The 19,051-nt window shown below is 43.3% G+C and overlaps 1 protein-coding gene across 1 annotated transcript; it reads left to right on the top strand.

Annotated features, from left to right (window-relative positions):
• The first annotated feature begins 204 nt into the window (after positions 1–204).
• Positions 205–14,142, top strand: LOC149271758 (tubulin polyglutamylase ttll6-like). Its single transcript, XM_089507131.1, has 12 exons — positions 205–238; positions 560–678; positions 881–1,011; positions 1,458–1,614; positions 3,873–4,016; positions 6,099–6,184; positions 6,279–6,501; positions 7,111–7,289; positions 7,614–7,802; positions 8,252–8,375; positions 10,240–10,296; positions 13,168–14,142. Exons 2-12 carry the CDS (start codon positions 658–660, stop codon positions 14,140–14,142), a joined length of 2,286 nt encoding a protein of 761 aa, XP_089363257.1. The 5' UTR covers positions 205–238; positions 560–657.
• The last annotated feature ends 4,909 nt before the right edge of the window (positions 14,143–19,051 follow it).

The raw sequence follows: 19,051 nt of genomic DNA, 5'->3' as shown, positions 1-19,051 counted from the left end.
TCACAATGCTGGAAAAATCTTGGGTCATTATCGATATCCTGTGCATTCCATACTCAGAAGTATACATTTTTATAAGATATATAGATGTGAGCATGTACTTATAGAATTTACACTCTTGTTTCCAACTATTGCATATTTTATGTAACATGTAACATTTTAAATGTGATGACTGATAGATTTTTCTTTCTTGTTTTTAGACCAATTGGAATAAATCTGACCAAGTGCAAATATGATAGTGGTAAGTATGATCTTTAGTAATCAATTACCGTTTAATATGAAGTTCCAAAAACATTTGAATTATCAGAGATCTGCAACATGCACAGAAACAATATATTCTTACACTTCTTACATCATAGATATTTTGCCCATACAAGTATTTTAGAGGAACCTTTCTATGTTCTGCATTCATAAAATTGGTTTCTCGGATTTATACATCCAGTCGTTATTATTCTATAAATGTAAAATAACGCTTTCACTTATATTTATTCCACGTGAGAAATGCCATCATATGACAAATGAATTAAAACACTAGTAAGTTTTGCTTTTTGTTGTATTCCAGTGCGTCGGGCTGTCCAACATTGTGGATTTAAGGAGGTCGGAGATGATCAAGATTGGACAGTATTCTGGTCAGATAGTTATGTTCCTTCAAAACAGATCATGGACATGAAGCAATTTCAGGTAAAAACCACATTCCCGTTAGGGGCTGTAGATTAAATAATTGGGGTTTCAGAACATTATATTTTCTGTCACTATTTAAATGGGATAAGGTCAGAATTATATGTATGTATTTTTCATCTAGCTGAAGAGAGACATATTTGTGTAAAATTATGCATTTTTACTTGAAACGCCTTTTTTTTTTTCTATTCATTTTTATTTACAGATAATCAACCGCTTCCCCGGAATGAGCGAGATATGCAGGAAAGACTCACTGGCGCGGAATATGAACCGAATGTTCAAGTTTTTCCCCAAGGAATATAACATCTTCCCACAAACGTGGAGTCTACCTGCTGAGTAAGTCTCTAAGTAATGGATATGAAGTCTGTAGAGCGTTTAATGTAGATAATGAGTTGCCTCTTCTCTATATAGCAACTCCTCCATGTTCTTCTATCAGTAGTAAAGCATGGCAGTTAATCCTCGCAATGTGAAGCCAGTTTATATATTTAATATTTATTTTATTTATAATTTATTTATTTTTATAAATATTTATTTGCATTTAATGTTTTCCAATGAGTATCATCACTTATACAGCCTGTTCTTCATTGATAAGGGACAACACAAATTACCTAACCACTATGATGGTCAGCCAGCATCCTAAAAGAAATGGACTGTGTCTGTGGTTGACTGAGCATTATGGGAGTTGTTATTCCTGACCTGAAACCTTGTTGACAAATGCAATTTTTTTCTTCAGCATCAGTAATTCTAACCCCCTTTCTAAAATCCATTTGTTTTTCCCATAGCTATGAGGATTTCCAGGCATACAGTCTCAAAAGAAAAGGAGAGACCTATATCTGTAAGCCAGGCAGGGGCTGCCAAGGCCAAGGTATTTTCTTGACGTGCAATGCGGATGACATCAAGCCTGGAAAACCCATGATCTGTCAGCAGTATCTCGAAAAGGTAATAAAATGTGGAATATTACAGAATTCTATGCTTACATTATAACTGAACAGACATATTAAGTGCTCAAAACATTCAATTGTAATGTTTATGTAGTATGCTGTATATGCTATATACCGTATTGGCATAGCAGTAGGCAGTAGGGTTAGGATACAGATCCCCCACAGCGGTGCAGGGGACCCGTAGCCTACTCTCGGATGTGCTCAGACAGCCTCCCCTGCCTGCAGAGCCGGCCTTAGGTGTTCTGGCGCCCTGTGCGGACTACTCCTCTGGCGCCCCCCCATCCCTAAAAAAGAAAGGAATAAAAACTTGTAAGAAAACCCCAATCACTATATACTATGCCAAACATTGATGTGGTGTAGGCCTACCACTTCATTGTCTGGCTTAGTAGTAGGGATGCACCGAAACGAATTCTGGACTGAAACCGAAAGTGCAGCATTTACCTGGCCATACCAATCCACATATACACTAATCCACACATATACACTAATCCACACATATACACTAATCCACACATATACACTAATCCACACATATACACTAATCCACACATATACACTAATCCACACATATACACTAATCCACACATATACACTAATCCACACATATACACTAATCCACACATATATACCAATCCACACATATATACCAATCCACACGTATACCAATCCACACGTATACCAATCCACACATATACACCAATCCACACATATACACCAATCCACACATATACACCAATCCACACACATACCAATCCACACACATACCAATCCACACACATACCAATCCACACACATACCAATCCACACACATACCAATCCACACATATACCAATCCACTCTCACTGAATGCTTTCCTACCTTTCCTCTTTTCTCCTTACAGCTCCTTTTCCTCCTCTTCTTCAGTTCTTCTGTCTTCTTCCGGGTCAGAGGGCACGGACAGCGGTGGGCGCGGCTTCAGTGTTGTGCGCCGGGATCTGACAACAAACCCCGGCGCACAGCAGCTGTTGCCGCGCGGATCACAAGGGAGCGGTATCGGAGGTCTTTAACAGACCTCCGGCTCCCTTCAGTGATTTTAAGACGGGTTCAAGGGAGATCCTTGAACCGGATTAAAATCACTCAAGGGAGCCGGAGGTCTGTTAAAGACCTCCGATACCGCTCCCTTGCGAGCCTGCTCCTCCAGCGGCGGACATTACTGTCTGTCTCTGGAGGGGTGCCGGGTGCCCCCCTGATGAGCGGCACCCGGTGCGGACCGCCCCCCCCCCCGCTAGGTACGGTACTGGCGGCAGCAGTACGTTACGGTGGCGTCGGACCCGGCGGCAGCGGTGGAGCTCCCTGGAGTGTGGCGCCCTATGCGGTCGCACAGGTCGCACACCCCAAAGGCCGGCCCTGCCTGCCTGCACTTCCCACGGGGGGGAGTGCCGGCACGGGAGATTGTCCAAGCGCATCGCGCAGATGTTCAACGGCAGCGGCGATGCACGTAAACAGCCACCGCTGCCGGCACGTCTGCACGATGTTCTTTAACAATCTCCCTTGGCGGGAATTCCCATTTTTAAAGCGCATCTTGCAGACGTGCCGGCAGCGAAGGTTGTTTATGCTTGCATTGCCGCTGCCGGTGAACGTCTGTGTGAACAATCTTCCTTGCCGGTAGTGCTGGCACCGGAAGTTGAATACGTGTTATGTGTAGATGTCCCCTGCCGGCCCCGCAAGACCCCGTGGAGTCTGCACCGGTAAGTCTGGTGGGGGGGGCATCTTGGGGACAGAGCGGCAGCATATCTAGGGGGGGTAGAGTGGCAGCATATCTTGGGGAGGTAGAGTGGCAGCATATCTCGGGGGGGGTAGAGTGGCAGTATATCTTGGGGGGGTAGAGTGGTAGCATGTCTCGGGGGGGATAGAGTGGCAGCATATCTCGGGGGGGATAGAGTGGCAGCATATCTCGAGGGGGTACATCTTCGGGACAGAGTGGCAGCATATCTCGGGGGGGCAGAAACTTTTTTCATTAAAAAAGCACCTAACTTTTAGGGTGCGGCCTATATGTGGGTGCGGCCTATATCCGAGCCAATACGGTATATAGAAATAGGGAAATATGAAATACTTACCTAAAGCACTTCTATGTAAGTACTGTAAGTAGATGTTGTATAAGTATCTGTATACAATATAAAGTTCTGATCACTGTAAAGTTCTATAGACATCTGATGGTTCTTGTCTGCACTTCATGAATTATACTAATATATATATATATGTGATTTATCCACACAGCCATTCCTGATAGACGGATTTAAATTTGACCTTCGTATTTATGTCCTTGTCACTTCTTGTGACCCTCTGCGCATTTTCATCTATAACGAGGGTATTGTGCGGTTTGCGACCACCAGCTACACCAAACCCAACAGCAAGAACCTGGTAAGCATCTTTCATTGAAAATATAATGGTTACTGATTGTAAAACAAACAATAAGAAATGATTACATGATGTAGTTTTTTCATCTTAAGGAAATATGAGGGGTATGTATACTTAAATGTATGTGAGCATCAATGTCTACGTATAAGTGCACGTATGCAGAATCTGTATAAATTGTGTGAGTATAGATATGAATGCGTGAGTGTGTGAGCACAGATGTGTATGTTTGTGTTGGGGTGTGATCATATGTGTAAGTGGTGTGAGATGGTATGTGAGTTAGCATGAATGTGTCAGTGTAAGTATTTACGTGTTGATGTAGATGTGTTTTATGTGTGAGCATAAATGTGTATTGCGTATATAAGTGGTGAGAGTGTTTGTATTAGAATGAGTGTATATGTGTGTTTATTGAGTTTGAGTAAGTGTATGTGTAAGCATGTGTACGTTTGTTAGTGCATCTACATATGTGTGCCAAAGTGTACCCAAGGGGGCAGAACAAAGGTCAAAGAAGGCATAGACAAGCTGTTTGAGGGCAATAATGGCACAGACTAGCTGTTGAGGTAAAGATGACACAGATAGGCTGTTTTTCTTTTCCCTGTTTGAGGGCACTGACAAGCTGGGGCACAGAGGGCACAGAGAGACTTTTTGGAGGTTGGGATGGCACTGATAAGCTGCTTGGAGTCAAAGTTGCCACTCACTAGCTATTTGTGGAATATGTTGCTTCTTGAAGTTACATTTTTTCACACCGGGGACATATGGTTTCTAGGTATGCCCCTACATGGTTCTAAGTAATCTCAAGGGCTCATGCATAGCTCCTAAAATGTCGAAGGAAGAACCCTTCTTTTTGTTTGGGGGTTACAGTGAAATTCCAAAGGAATCTTTAATCTAATCCTCATGGGAAAGAGGATTATGCATGAAGTACCCTGGTCAATAGTCAGATATTATATAATGATACAATTCTAAATACCATAAAAACAGCTAGCCACAGGCAACCTTAAATAGGCTGGGAGAAGGGAGATAAGTGACCAGGTAGTGGATGTAGCTAAATACCCCTATCCTGCCCAGAGCCGGCCTTAAGTGTTCTGGCGCCCTGTGCGGACTATTCCTGTGGTGCCCCCCCATCCCAAAAAAGGAAAGGAAAAAAATCTTGTCACAAAACTCCCCTTTCTCACTATCTACCACCTCTGCCCCTTCTCACTGCCTTCCCTCCCTCTGCCCCTTCTCACTGCCATCCCTCCCTCTGCCCCTTCTCACTGCCCCCCCGCCCCTTCTCACTGCCTTCCCCTCCTCTGCCCCTTCCCACTGCCTTCCCTCCCTCTGCCCCTTCTCACTGCCATCCCTCCCTCTGCCCCTTCTCACTGCCCCCCCGCCCCTTCTCACTGCCTTCCCCTCCTCTGCCCCTTCTCACTGCCTTCCCCTCCTCTGCCCCTTCTCACTGCCTTCCCCTCCTCTGCCCCTTCTCACTGCCTTCCCCTCCTCTGCCCCTTCTCACTGCCTTCCCCTCACCCCCTCTACCTACTTCTCATTATCCTTACTTACCTTGTTGAGTCCTGCGGTGGGAACGGGAGGCGCCTGTCTTCTCGCTCTGGATGTTAAATAAAGTTAAAACAACAACAAAAAACCCGATGCTTTAATTTAAGTCCCGGGCTCAGCATGAAACGCCGGCACCACGACGGCGTCATGGAGAACGAGGGGCGCTGAGCAGTTGCTGAAAACTTCACGAGCAACCGCTCGGCGCCCCTGCCTGGGACTTAAATTAAAGCATTGGTTTTTTGTTGTTGTTGTTTTAACTTTATTTTACATCCTCCATGTTAAATAAAGTTAAAAAAAACTTTCTTTAACATGGAGGATTTAAATAAAGTAAAAAAAAAAAATGATGTTTTAATTTAAGTCCTGGACAGGCGCCCCTGTTGCCATGGCGCCCTGTGCGGCCGCACAGGTCGCACACCCCTAAGGCCGGCCCTGATCCTGCCTGGAGCAGAGACAAGAGACCCAGGGAAGCAGGAGACTCTGGGTCCACCCTGGACAGTTCCCAGGAATTACTGTTTAATGTAACGATATCAATAATTTTTTATATTTTTTTTCTAGGATAATGTCTTTATGCATCTGACCAACTATGCAATTAACAAACATAGTGCAAACTTCATCAGAGATGACGTGAAAGGGAGTAAAAGGTGTGTAATTATAACCAACAAATATTATTTATTATATATATATATATATATTTATTTTCTGATGTTTGTTTTTTTTAATTCTTTACCTCAACAGAAAACTTTCAACACTGAGAAGTTGGCTGGAAAACCATGGGTACGATACAGTGAAAATATGGAGTGAGATCGATGATGTCATCATCAAGGCCCTGATTTCCATTCAACCGATCTTGAAGCGCAACTATCAGACATGCTTTCCATACTGTGCTGGTAGCAACTCCTTCGAGATCATCGGGTTTGACATCATTCTAGACCAAAAGTTGAAGCCATGGCTCCTAGAGGTAACAGTAAACATTTTAACTGGAAATATGTATTAATGTATAAAAGGCAAGGAATAAACTCATAATCATACATAGAGCTAGAAAAAACTGTAGAAAATGGCAGAACATTAAATTTTCTATGCTGTAAAGTTAATCGCATGCATCATAAAACTAGTGTCAGTACATAACATCATGCTTATAACACATGCAATATAAAATCGATCAGATGCTAATATTTCTGCATTTCTTCCTGTTTTATATTGTAATTGGTGTTAATTCCTCTGTATTTGCAACCTTTTTGTATTCCACGGTTCCTCATCATCTGCTCTGGACATCCAACAAGCAATGTTAGCAATGTTCGGAGCTGATGTCCACCATCCTAAGTGCCGGATATGACATCACAATCCAGTGCAGTCTGGAGTTAGGTTGTGGTGAGTCAAGTGTGTCAAGTGTGTACGTGTAGTATAATGTGTGTATATATATATATATATATATATATATACTGTTTGTTTTGGTGGATTCCAGACTCTTTAAACATGTAACATTCCCATGAGGCTATTTTTTCCTAGGACAAACTTCAATTCAGTAATTAGTTTCCTAAACTCATATTTTTTTTCTATGCTCATGCAGGTCAATCACACTCCAAGTTTTGCCACAGACTCACGGTTGGATCACGAGGTCACAGATGCACTGCTGCAGGACACCCTTAATATTATCAGAATCCGTGCCAGCGACAAAAGACAAGTTATTGAGGAAGAGCGCAGAGTTAGAGAGCATTCAATACAATCCAAGCTCTCGAAGGTAGCAAGGTGTGTTTGAAGTCATTCCATTTCATATTGCCTTAGAAGCAGAATTCATTTTTTATTATTATTATTATACTTTCAATGACCTCATAACAATGAAAAACAAACTTAGCTTCTCCCATAGCTTTACATTGTAATAATATATAGCCAATTGTAGTCCTATTAACTCAAGGCAATAAAAGAACAACAAGGATGTTATGAAAACAGATACAAAATATACATAAATGTATATGTTTCAATGGAATTGTGCACACAACATCCAAATAATCTAATGAACCAGAGAGAACCATCCATAATAATAATAATAATAATGTGTGTTTTGTAAAATAGGAGACAGGGATTGGTGAAAACCCAGACATCTTGGCTGGAGCAGGTAGAACAGTATGAGGACAGTCACCTGGGAGGCTACCGACGGATCTACCCCAGTGACAAAGCTGAGCAGTACGGGAAATTCTTCAAACCCGGGAGTTTAGTGTTCAAGCAAACTGCAACTTCCAAAGCAAGAGCGGAGTGTGTCAGGTCAGTTATTATTACAAATACAGTGCCTACATTTACACCTTGGTTTCAGCGGCTTCAATGTGAAATGCAAAGCCATCAAATTATGGTAGAACTATTATCCGTATCGTAACCATTTTCCCAAGTAACTGGTGATCTATCCACTGCTCAATGGGTCGGTGGAATGGCAGAACTTCTCCAACCTGCCCGTTTACACCACAGAGGACTTTGCCCGGCCTCATAGCATGGTGGGTCTGCACATCGTAAGAACTGAAGTATAGAAGATTAGGAAGAGTCTGCCGTATTTTGTCTTGTTGTCCATCTTAAACAACATGAAAGGTTTTCTGTGACCAATTATTTGAGGTCATAATAACGCAAATAAGGAAACCCAAGAAACTTACACTATTCTCTTTATTATTCTATATTTTTGAGCTAATAATTTTTTCATAAGAACCTTGATTTTTTGTTTGCAGGAAGCAATTGGAAGAGTTTAATCAAAAGCAAGAGCCAAAGCGCGTTCCCTTTGGAATGAGCCAGAGATTAAATCCAGATGCTGTCCGAGGAGAATCAGCGAGTGAAAAGCCTGTCACATATCACGTACCAACGAGGCCAACTTGTCCTCCTCCTACTAACATTAGGAGCATGGAAAGAAAGGTATGAAGTTCCACAAGTATTAAAGCTTATAATGCCACCATTGTATGAGGGCAGTTACGCAGAACCAGTTAAATGTTTACATCGAAAGCTTGGTGTATAAATGGTGGGTTAAGCATGCTTTTTAGCTGTATAGTACTTACTATTTAGCCCTTTGGAAAAACATACCAGTAAAATGTATACTATTTATTTTTAACTTACCCCAGGGAAAGTTTAACAAGAATAGTAAGGTATCTAACATACAATACAAACCCAATATTCATCCCTTAATGCATGGAGTAGTTCCTCAAGGGTTCCTTGACATTTAAGAGCAGGAGAAACATATTTGTTAATTTTTTGTATGTATGATGTAGGCAAAAGATCTGAGATAAAGCTTCCTTAACCATTTTTCCATCTATTTGCATCTTTCTGAGGTTGTTAACTTACGGCTAAAGGCTACTGTTCAGCTGATAATGATAGCATGTGTCATTTGGTCTTTATTTATGTTTTGGTAGCTAAGTTGCTGTTTTGTATGTACAAAGTGACGTTGATAGAATAGTTAAATCGTCTTTTGGATTTCCTTATGGTTAGTATATGACGATAAAGATCATGTGATGATAGTGATAACTCACATCATGTTTTTTTCTTACAGCTACGCTTTATCCGCCCGCCGGTACCGTGTCAGGAATCAGAAACTGTAACTGTTCTCCCGTTACCTAATTTGAGATCAAGGCACACAGCATCATTTCCCAGTGCTCACACTGCTCCCAGCCATCACTCCAACAGGGATGTGCCACAGTTGTCCAGACTCTTTCAGCCAGGAAGAGCAGCGCCTCCATCTTCCCAGTATCCTGCGGGGAGACAAATACACCAGAGAGTCGTGCAAAACGTTCGGGCAACTGCTGCCGTCAGTGAGCCAGTTAAACAGCCGGCACGTGACAGCCAGAGGAGTCTCTCCGGTGCCCGAACCAAGGCTGCACAGAGTAAGAACATTTATTTATACAAATATTCAGTTTGAGAGTAACAGCCATTATCTTACATACTGGGGTTCATTCTTGAGAACACAATCTCCAGAAAATGGTAGATAAGCTAAAACCTTTTTAAGCTCCACTCTTCTTGGAAGCAAAGCTATTGAGTTTTTCCCTTCATAATGCATATCGGAGTCAGGAAGACCCAGCGGGTATTTTTTGTGTAGCGTATTCCAACATGCATTTATTAGTTTAAAAACTACCAATGAAACTTCCAGTATTGCTACATGTTTTTAAAGCACATTTTACAGATAAGGAAGAAAGATGTGTTTTTCCATTAAAAATGTAGTAACTATTGATTACATTGTAGCTAAATCTCTATATCATTTGAAGTCTGTTTACAAAGTTATATACCTAATAAAAAGGTTAATATGTAGCAATTCCTTATACATGTTTGTGTACTAGAAGTCCGAATTTGGTTTACTTTTATGTATAGTGTGTCTACTACAAATTAATTTTTTTATTTTACAATATTTTTCCTCTCAAAAGACCCAACATGCAAGAAAGCATCCGGTGTTTCTTCTGGCTCTCTGAAGAACATTATCCCTGGAGGAAGACGTCCTGAGGAACCTCGAAGTGGTTTACTTCCTGTTATTCCTGGAAATCGGTCTTTAGTTGCTGCTCCATCTTCTGCACAAGTTACCCGACGCACACGTCATTGAAAGCAACAGACTGCGGGTGTCGCAACCATGAACAGGAACAGGTAATGAAATGATTTACTAGAATCTTGGTCATTCTACAAAGAGGCAGCATGAAAATAACGGATTCTTCATACATGGTTAACATTTGTGTTTCTGTTTTAGGAGATAGATCTGGACCACCACACCTTCGAGATGCATAAAATGGGGCAACAGTTCAATGTAAGTACTGAAACTACTGGGGTCGTGTCTTGCACTTTATAAATGTAACAGAAAATATATAAAAGCTGCACTGGAAACAAATATCTCTAGAGCTTAAATCAAAGCGCACGCCTATATTATTGGTTTTTAAATTATATAATATGTTAATTCTTCTCCTTAACAAGATAGTTTGTTTTTTTTCTTTATATGCATCAACACTAATAGTATTTTGTAGCAAACATCAAAATGCAATTTCTAACATTTTATTATTTTATCTAATACAGGGAATTATACCATCAAATTCCATCATGGGGAATTATACCATCAAATGCCATCATGAAGAAATATACCATCAAATACCATCATGGTTAAATATACCATCAAATACCATCATGGTTAAATATACCATCAAATACCATCATGATGAAATATACCGTCAAATACCATCATGATGAAATATACCATCAAATACCATCATGATGAAGCAGACTGGGCCCCAAATAAACATCATAATGTTGTACCCCAAACTGTTATATGTCTTTTACTATGAATCCATTACATGAGGGTGGGGAATTGTGACTGGGCCGCCACTCTAGGGCACCCAGACTGGAAGCATAGGACATCCTTGCCTCAAACAGCCTCCCTGTGCCATGCTCCCCCTCCTCCACTTATTCATCCATGCTATCACACACATATTCATTGACTCATACACAAATATTAATTCATTGACTCATTCACAGATACTTATTCACATATACTCATTCACAAATATTCCTTCATTCATATATTCACTCACTCAATCACACATACTCATTCATACCCCCTCCTCCACCCCCTTACCTGAACTGGAAAGGTCTCTGTGTTGCTCGCAGACTTCAGCAGAGGCCACTGCTTCCCTTCTCGATTACCTCCCAGGGGAAGCAGGAATGCACCAGGGTCTTGTCACTTAACAGTACAAGAGATGTTCCTTGCCAGGGCTGACATGATACTAAAGAGGGGCTAGCTTGAAGGCATAAATACACAACGTGAGGCTGGCTGGGGGCAATATGCAGGGGTGTGGGGACATTAATTCACAAGGGGGTTCTGGTTGAGGGCATCATATAAATCAATACTAAAGGGGGGGCTGGGTGGTGGGATAAATATACAATGTGGGGCTGGCTGGAGGCAATACATAAGGGTGTGGGGGGCAATGGGGCAATAATTCACAAGGGGTGCTGGCTGGGGGGATCCTATAAACCAATACTAAAGGGAGGGTGCCTGGTGCGATAAATATACAATGTGGGGCTAATTTTGTATGACTCATGAATGATGTTATTTTATATTGCAATACTGATTTATTTATTTTTAAATGTGTATATATATATATATATATATACTGTAAACATACTGTACGTACAGATATATAAAGAAACATACATACTATGCCCCTCTCCCTCTTAACTCAAGGAGTTATGTCTCCCCTGCAGCTCACACTTTTTGTGCCATGCATTGGTACTATAGCGGGGTCATGTGTAACGCACCTTGCATGACCCTGCTACACTAGTAATGCAGAGCACTAACAGTGTCTCTGCATAGAGTGGGTACCGTGTACCCATGGCGCCAGCTTCAACATGCTTTTGCTTTCAGCCTTGTTGTCACTAAGTACAATCTATATATATATATATATTTGCCTAGTATTTTTCTTTGATTGACATGTTGAGAAACTCCTACATAATTAGCTGTATCATCTTCAATGTCAGGCTCCGTATTTAGTGGTGGGAGTTATGGCGAACAACAATCATTCCTGGCTTACTTTAAAGTGATGGGAGTTAAAATGTATCACCATTAGTAGCTTGCTCAGTATATAGTGATGGGAGTTATAGTGTACAACCGTCAATGCCTGCCTCTGTATATAGTGGTGAGAGTTGTGCTGTACCACCATCGGTGTTTGGCTCAGCATGTAGTGATGTAAACTTACTGTACCATGGTCAGTGCTTGGCTCAATCTATAGTAATTGGAGTCAAGGTGTACTACTGTCTGGGTTAGTACATTGTTATTCTCTAGAAATAGCTGAGCCTCAATTATCAGTTCTTGTTTATTTATTGGGTTTATCAGTATAGGTTCATTTAACCTCCAGTTATTTCTAATATTATAATCTAAGTTATTAGAGATCTCCAAAAACACCGGGGCATGATCCGATCTTGGAATCTCTCACTACATTTAAATGTTTTGCTTTTATCAAGAAATAATCTACGCGTCAATATGTTTGATACATATTTGAATAAAAGGTATAATCTCTCTCTGTTGGAGAAACTCTTGAACAGTCATACAGAGAGTTCTGTAACAGAAATTCTTGAATTCCAGGAGAGGAATAGCTACGGTCAGCATTAAAATCGCCTCCCATCAAGAGAATACCACTCTGAAGTGTGTCGATTTTAGTAATCAAAGATTCAAAAAAACGTAGCGAGAACCGGTTAGGAGCATATACATTAACGAAAGTGTTAATTTGGTTAATGAGCCAGCCCAGTAGTATGTATATTTTAATTCGAGAGCCAGCCCTGTATGATGCATAGTTTAATCCGTAGGCAAGCACAGCATTTCCCCGTCTTCCTTTAAGTAAGAGAATACATATAAAATTACTTCCAAAGTGCCTTGGAAAAAGTGGGGCCCTAAAGTGTTCCTTTAAATATAAGCCAGAGAGGTAAGTGTTAATTAGTTTAACCATTGCATTGTGTATTATTTCTGTGTTATTAGAATTTGCCATGGTGTGATCTCCCTGAGTCGGACTCGGTGGAGACAGAACTCTTATCGTTGCTGCGTGAGTAGATAATCCCTGGATAAACTGAGGAAGTGCCATTTACCCGTCTGTGATGCCCTCTGCGAGTCTCCTCACACTCTTCTGCCATCTGCCAGTCTCCTGAGACTCCGCTACTGTCTCCCCGGACACGGCTGCCACCTGAGAGTCTCTCCGGACTCGGCTACTGTCTCTCCGGACTCGGCTACTGTCTCTCCGGACTCGGCTACTGTCTCCCCGGACTCGGCTACTGTGTCCCTGGACTCGGCTGCCACCTGAGAGTCTCCCCAGACTCGGCTGCCACCTGCCAGTCTCCCCAGACTCGGCTGCCACCTGCCAGTCTCCCCAGACTCGGCTGCCACCTGCCAGTCTCCCCAGACTCGGCTGCCACCTGCCAGTTTCCCCAGACTCGGCTGCCACCTGCCAGTTTCCCCAGACTCGGCTGCCAGTCCCCACAGACTCGGCTGCCAGTCTCCCCAGAATCCGCTGTCATCTGCCAGTCTGCTCTGCTGTCTGCCATAGTCTGCTGCCATCTGCCAATCTCCCCAGACTCTACTGCTTTCTGTGAATATCCTCAGACGCCATTGCTACTTACCCATCTCTGCTACTGTCTAACAGTCTCCCCACACTCCGCTACCTTCTGCCAGTCTCTTCAGACTCCGCTGCTTTCTGCCAGTCTCCCCAGACACCAGTGTCATTTACCCGTCTCTGTAGCTGTCTGCCAGTCTCCTCAGAGTACACTGCCGTTAGCCAGTCACACCAAACTTCACTCCCATTTGCCGGTCTCTGCTGCCGTCTCCCCGCACTCTGAAGCCATCTTCCTTTCTCCCCAGACTCTGCGGCCATTTTTCTATGTCCACTGCCTTCTGCCAGTCTCCCCACACTCTGCTGCCTTCTGTCTGTGTCCCCAGACTTCGCTACTGTCTCCCATCTCTGCTGCCCTCTGTCAAAGTCTGGTGCTTTATGCCAGTCTCGCCATACTCTGCTGCCCTTTGCCTGTCTCTGCTGCCTTCTGCCACTCTCCCAAGACTCCACTGCCATTTGCCCGTCTTCACTGCCATCTGCCAGTCCCCCACCTAGTCTCTGCCATCTGACAGTCTCGCCAGACTCAATTGCTATTTGCCATTCTCCGCTGCCAGTCTCCCCACACTCTACTGCCATTTGCCTGTCTCCATCGTCTCCTGACAGTCTTCCACACTCTGCTGTCTTCTCCCAGTCTCTCCAGAATTCGCTGCCATCTGTCAATTTCCCCAGACTGCTCTGCCATTTGTCTCTTTCCGCTGCTGTCTCCCAGTCTCTCCAGCGTCTTTTATGTTGATTGTAATGGACGAAAGTAAAAATTCATTACAAATAGACGCATCGCCCACCATGTGCCCTTTCAATGTGCCCGCTTTGTATGGCAGGATTCCCCATTATACCCAGATGAGCGTTACTGGGATTTGCTGCTTCAGTGTCACTTTGCGCTGGTCTCAGATTTGATTTGGTCTCCCATGTATTATTGTCACGTTCTACCCAGGCTGCAGTCTACAGGTATATCTCATTGCTATGTGTTGGGATTTCACGTTTGGTTTGTTTAGTACCTTTGTAGGAAGGCTTTAGTGTTAGGACCCACCGTCATTGGAGTACTTTGGCGTAGTGGTGGGCTAAGCATACTCTAGCCATAAGATGTGACGCAATCTCCAATAGTTATCATATAGTCCTAGGCTAATTCTTGTATTTATGTGTGTCAGTCTGTGATGTAACCTGTGGGGTGTCCTGTCCCCCCGGCAGCGGGGTGTCCTGTCTTGTTCATGTCTGATCTTGAGTATTCCTTCTCCTGTTCCATGTAGTGCCCTGTATCATGCATATCTTGTCTGGTTATGTTTATTCCTTGTCTTGTTCCATGTAGTGCCCTGTATCATGTATATCTTGTCTGCTATGTTTCTTGCCTGGTCTCCCTATCCCTTACTCGTATGTTTCAGCTATTACTCTGCTTAGCTTCAACACTCCCATCCAGCAGCATTCTGCACATGAGTCTTGTGTCATTTCTCATGCCTGTTCCAGGGTGCCTGCAGGATTTATCTTCGTTCTGGACTACATCCGCTGCTATATCAGGGCGCTGGTATGTGGCTGCACAACCCTAGATGCTCACCACCCAGGTGAGTGCAGTCGCCCTGCACCAGGCCCTGTCCTGTGACTCCGCTACTGCATCCTGAACTCCATCTTTGGACGCCCTGGGTCATTACAGTCGGCTGCACGGACCCAGTTCCTGACAATTATATATCGGATATTTTATTCGATTACAGCTCCCAAAATGACCCGAACAGGGACAGCAAACATAGCGTTAGCTGGCTTCAATAAACTATCAGTGCAGTAAGCCCCGTCTGCGTGTGCTTATTTGTAATAATTACTGAATGTGTCGGCGTCAGACTGTTCGTTCTAGTAATGACGCTTTTATTGTATGGACTGTAAATAACTGCGGAAATTATAAGCACCGATATTTATAACCTGTGTGGGTACTGATTCCTAAAACATTACTTTGGTTTTGTTATGGGGTTAAATAAACCCTACATTCATATTGGGGGATGGACTGTATGGGAACCCGGGGGGAAGCATTTCAGAAATGGGTCAAAATGTGGTATTATATATATATATTTTATTACCCCTCCAGTGGATTTATCTCCTCCTTCTCTGCCAATCAACACACCCTCAACAGTGACTCTCCCTGTCCAAACTCATAAGTGCAACTCTCCCAAAGCATTTTACTGTCCCTTGAAGATCCCTGAGAAAATCAACGTGTGTTTCTATAATAAAACATGTCCGTAAAAACTGCTGTGAATGCGTTTATTTTATGTGATCCAGACTGGAAGACCAGCCGAGCATCACCAAACCACCCAATGTTTCGCTGAAAAGCTGCGGTTTACACAAGAAACTCAAAATAAACACATAAGGAGTTTCATTTTGGTGATAAAGTAAATTTTTTTTATTTACATAGAATTATAAACGCATCATCTTTGAGATATTTCATGCATCTAAACTCTCAGAAAAACACATAAGGTGACAGAAGGATTCCCACTAGAAATGGGGCATTTCGTGAGACGGTCATCACTTGGGGACATGAATCGCATCCACATTGGGGAGATTTACTTGGTTCCTTTCGCTCCGGTGGGCATCTTAGCAGAAGACCTCAGGGACTGTTGTCCGCTCTCAGCCGGTGAGCCACCTGGGGGTCGGAGCCAGAAGTATATTATACATAATTCTTCATTAGCGAGTCGTTTAAATAAGCGTCTGTCGGGTTACAAGGTGAATGAGACATGTAGTATGCAAGCTGAGAACCAACAAAAAACCACAAATAATGGAGAAGACAAGTCCACCCCTGCAGCTGCCAGACTCAACAAACTAACCTCGTGGCGCGGTCCATAGGGAACGGCACCGCTAATGAGAGGTTTGTGGGTTCGATCCTGACCTCAGGCCTTTAGGCTGCTCAACAAACTGGAGAATCTAATAATGAATAAATGAACCCATTATTATTATTATTATTAACCCAAATTATATCCCCCCTGTCCACTTTATTAACGCGGTGAGAGATCGCTTAGACATTCCAAGGCTGGAGGGTTACCATAATAACTGCAGCCAGAAATGGAATGGCGCCTTGATCCGTTTAGCATACCTGTCCCTGTGGAATCTTCTTGGATCATTCAGAAGCAGCAGCAGCGAGATGAGGTCCTGCATTCCTTCGTAGCATGAAAATAAAGTGTTACATATGAGTATAAAACATACAAAATACCCGCTTTCTAACTAGAAAGCAACACATTAATTTGCCAATTCATTTGATCTAATCCTACACGGAACCATTAAACAGATTACTTTTTATATCTGAAACGGTTGCTATTAAAGGCTATGAAGCTGTGTGAATGGCAGGGATCATCGCGTGCCATCAGTATCGGGATTGGATTAAAATCAGATTAAAAGACAAATTTTATTTTTTTTTTTGCCGCAAACTCAAATTCAAAAGTGGCGCACCGTGTACAGCGCAGGACCAGCAACGACGAGGTCCAGAGTTCGAATCCGACCAGATGACGGCCGACTAAATCAAGGTAAGACTCAAGTAATAAAACTTCTCTCCGGTAACTCCTCCCCCAGAGAATGAGTACACCAACCGAAAAACCCGCCTAATAAAAAATAATAATTCTTATTTATGCAAGCTGACAATCAAGATTTGCATAATCACTATGTACCGCCCAAATCGGGCACCTGCGTAAAAAGGGCGAAGACATGGTAATTAGTGGGTGGACCCACGCATGACATCATACCATTTGACAAATACCATTGGTCAGATCAGCATAATACATCATATCACCGCCCCTTGGTGGGCGGTCCAGCACAATGACACCACCCATTTAGGGGCGTTGCTTAGTTTGAATGACAGGAGCTTTAAAATATGTCAATCACCCACTTTGACAGGCAGCGCGACCAATAAGAGAGCAGGAAAGCCAGTACAGTTTTCTCTGTTCCACCCACATCTACACGAACATGTAATTTTACTCCGTATCTGCCGACTTTTGAGCATTTTTCTATTTATTCCCCCCCCCCGATTAACAGCTAGAATCAGACTGTGCAGGAAACGCGCGGACTGCGCTCAAAAAAACGAAACAATGACCCAAAATAGAGCGAATGCTTACCTGATAACTTGAGCCCGGCGCGGATGGTATGAACCCGGTGGGCGGAGCAGCGAAAATTTGATTGGCTGAGGAAAGGCCGGGTTAAATGCAGAAAGAACTTGGCTGTGGTAGAGAGCGGGTGTGTGGCTGCAGAGCTCCGTCTCCGCTCCTGCAGTGTCCTAGGGCACGAAGTCGGTACCGACCCCGCCTGGGGCTCGCTGCATGCTCCTCAGCCGGCCAGCACGAGCTCGTGGGTAAGCGCGCCAGTTGGTGGTTGTAACCTGCACTCGGGGGCCCCCCAGGTTTGAGGGGGGCGGCAGTAGACATGGATGGCTTTGAGGGAGAGGCTTCTACGGACTCCATGGTATCCGGGGCCAGCAGCCCTTACCAGCCCACCACACAGCCTGTAATGCAGAGCACCGGCCTAAGAGGCTTCAGCTGCGACCTGGAATACATCCTAAAATGGTAAGAGACCGGGGTACGTTAGGGGTCGGCGCCCGTCTGCTTGGGTTATCGGTAACACTAATCCTAAAGAGGGTATAACAGGTGCAGATGGGTCAGTCCTGGAAATAAACTTGGAACCAACTTATTTTAAGGCTAAAAGTGTTTTAAAAAGCAAATTCTGTTTCCCCGGGGAGTTTCAATTTACCGAACCCGGCTTACAACATTGCCTGGGACCCGAATTACGGTGCAAGTGTCTGGTGGACCCACCCTTGGGTAATTGATTAATTGGATGTGGGGACCCACCCTGCCGGGCAGTGGATTAATTGACCTGCGTGCTCCATCCGTTACTTTACTCGGTATTTATGAGAAGCGCAGACGCCGTGTTGGGTTTTTAAACTGATTTCACAGAACTTACCCGAGTTCCAGGCGGTTTTGGTTCCGATTCGCCCTTCAGAAGGTCGGTGCCGGGAGCTTTATGTATCAAACGCACCTAAGGAGTAAGCAGCCAAAGCTTTACCTGCCGGGGCATTGCTGTAATAAGTCTGTCTTACCGGTTACCGAGTTGCGCTGTGACCTCGATGCTCGGGACCCGAGGGTTTGATGAGGATGCTGCGTTGTGGTGCCGGCCGGGAACCTGTATAATGAAATGCAGTTGTGTTGCTGAAATTTAGTGTCTCCTTTGGTGTTTATGCATCGGGGTGAAGGTGTGCTGTATATATTCTATGTGCGGGTATATATTATATTATATATGTGTATATATTCTATGTGCGGGTATATATTATTATATATGTGTATATATTCTATGTGCGGGTATATATTATATATGTGTATATATTCTATGTGCGGGTATATATTATTATATATGTGTATATATTCTATGTGCGGGTATATATTATGTGTATATATTCTATACATAAAG

The sequence above is a fragment of the Sceloporus occidentalis genome, unplaced genomic scaffold (assembly GCF_023333645.1).
Source record: "Sceloporus occidentalis isolate IW3139 unplaced genomic scaffold, rSceOcc1.0.p SCAF_460, whole genome shotgun sequence".
NCBI lineage: Eukaryota > Metazoa > Chordata > Lepidosauria > Squamata > Phrynosomatidae > Sceloporus > Sceloporus occidentalis.
The sequence above is the reverse complement of the archived record's forward strand: the minus strand, read 5'-3'. Positions and strand labels throughout refer to the sequence as shown.

Excerpts from the sequence above, each read along its gene's own strand:
- LOC149271758 (XM_089507131.1), top strand. The coding sequence starts at position 658 with ATGGACATGAAGCAATTTCAG. Across the intron at positions 1,615-3,872 it reads GTCAGCAGTATCTCGAAAAG|CCATTCCTGATAGACGGATT; the intron begins GTAATAAAATGT and ends TTATCCACACAG. Across the intron at positions 7,803-8,251 it reads GCAAGAGCGGAGTGTGTCAG|GAAGCAATTGGAAGAGTTTA; the intron begins GTCAGTTATTAT and ends TTTTGTTTGCAG.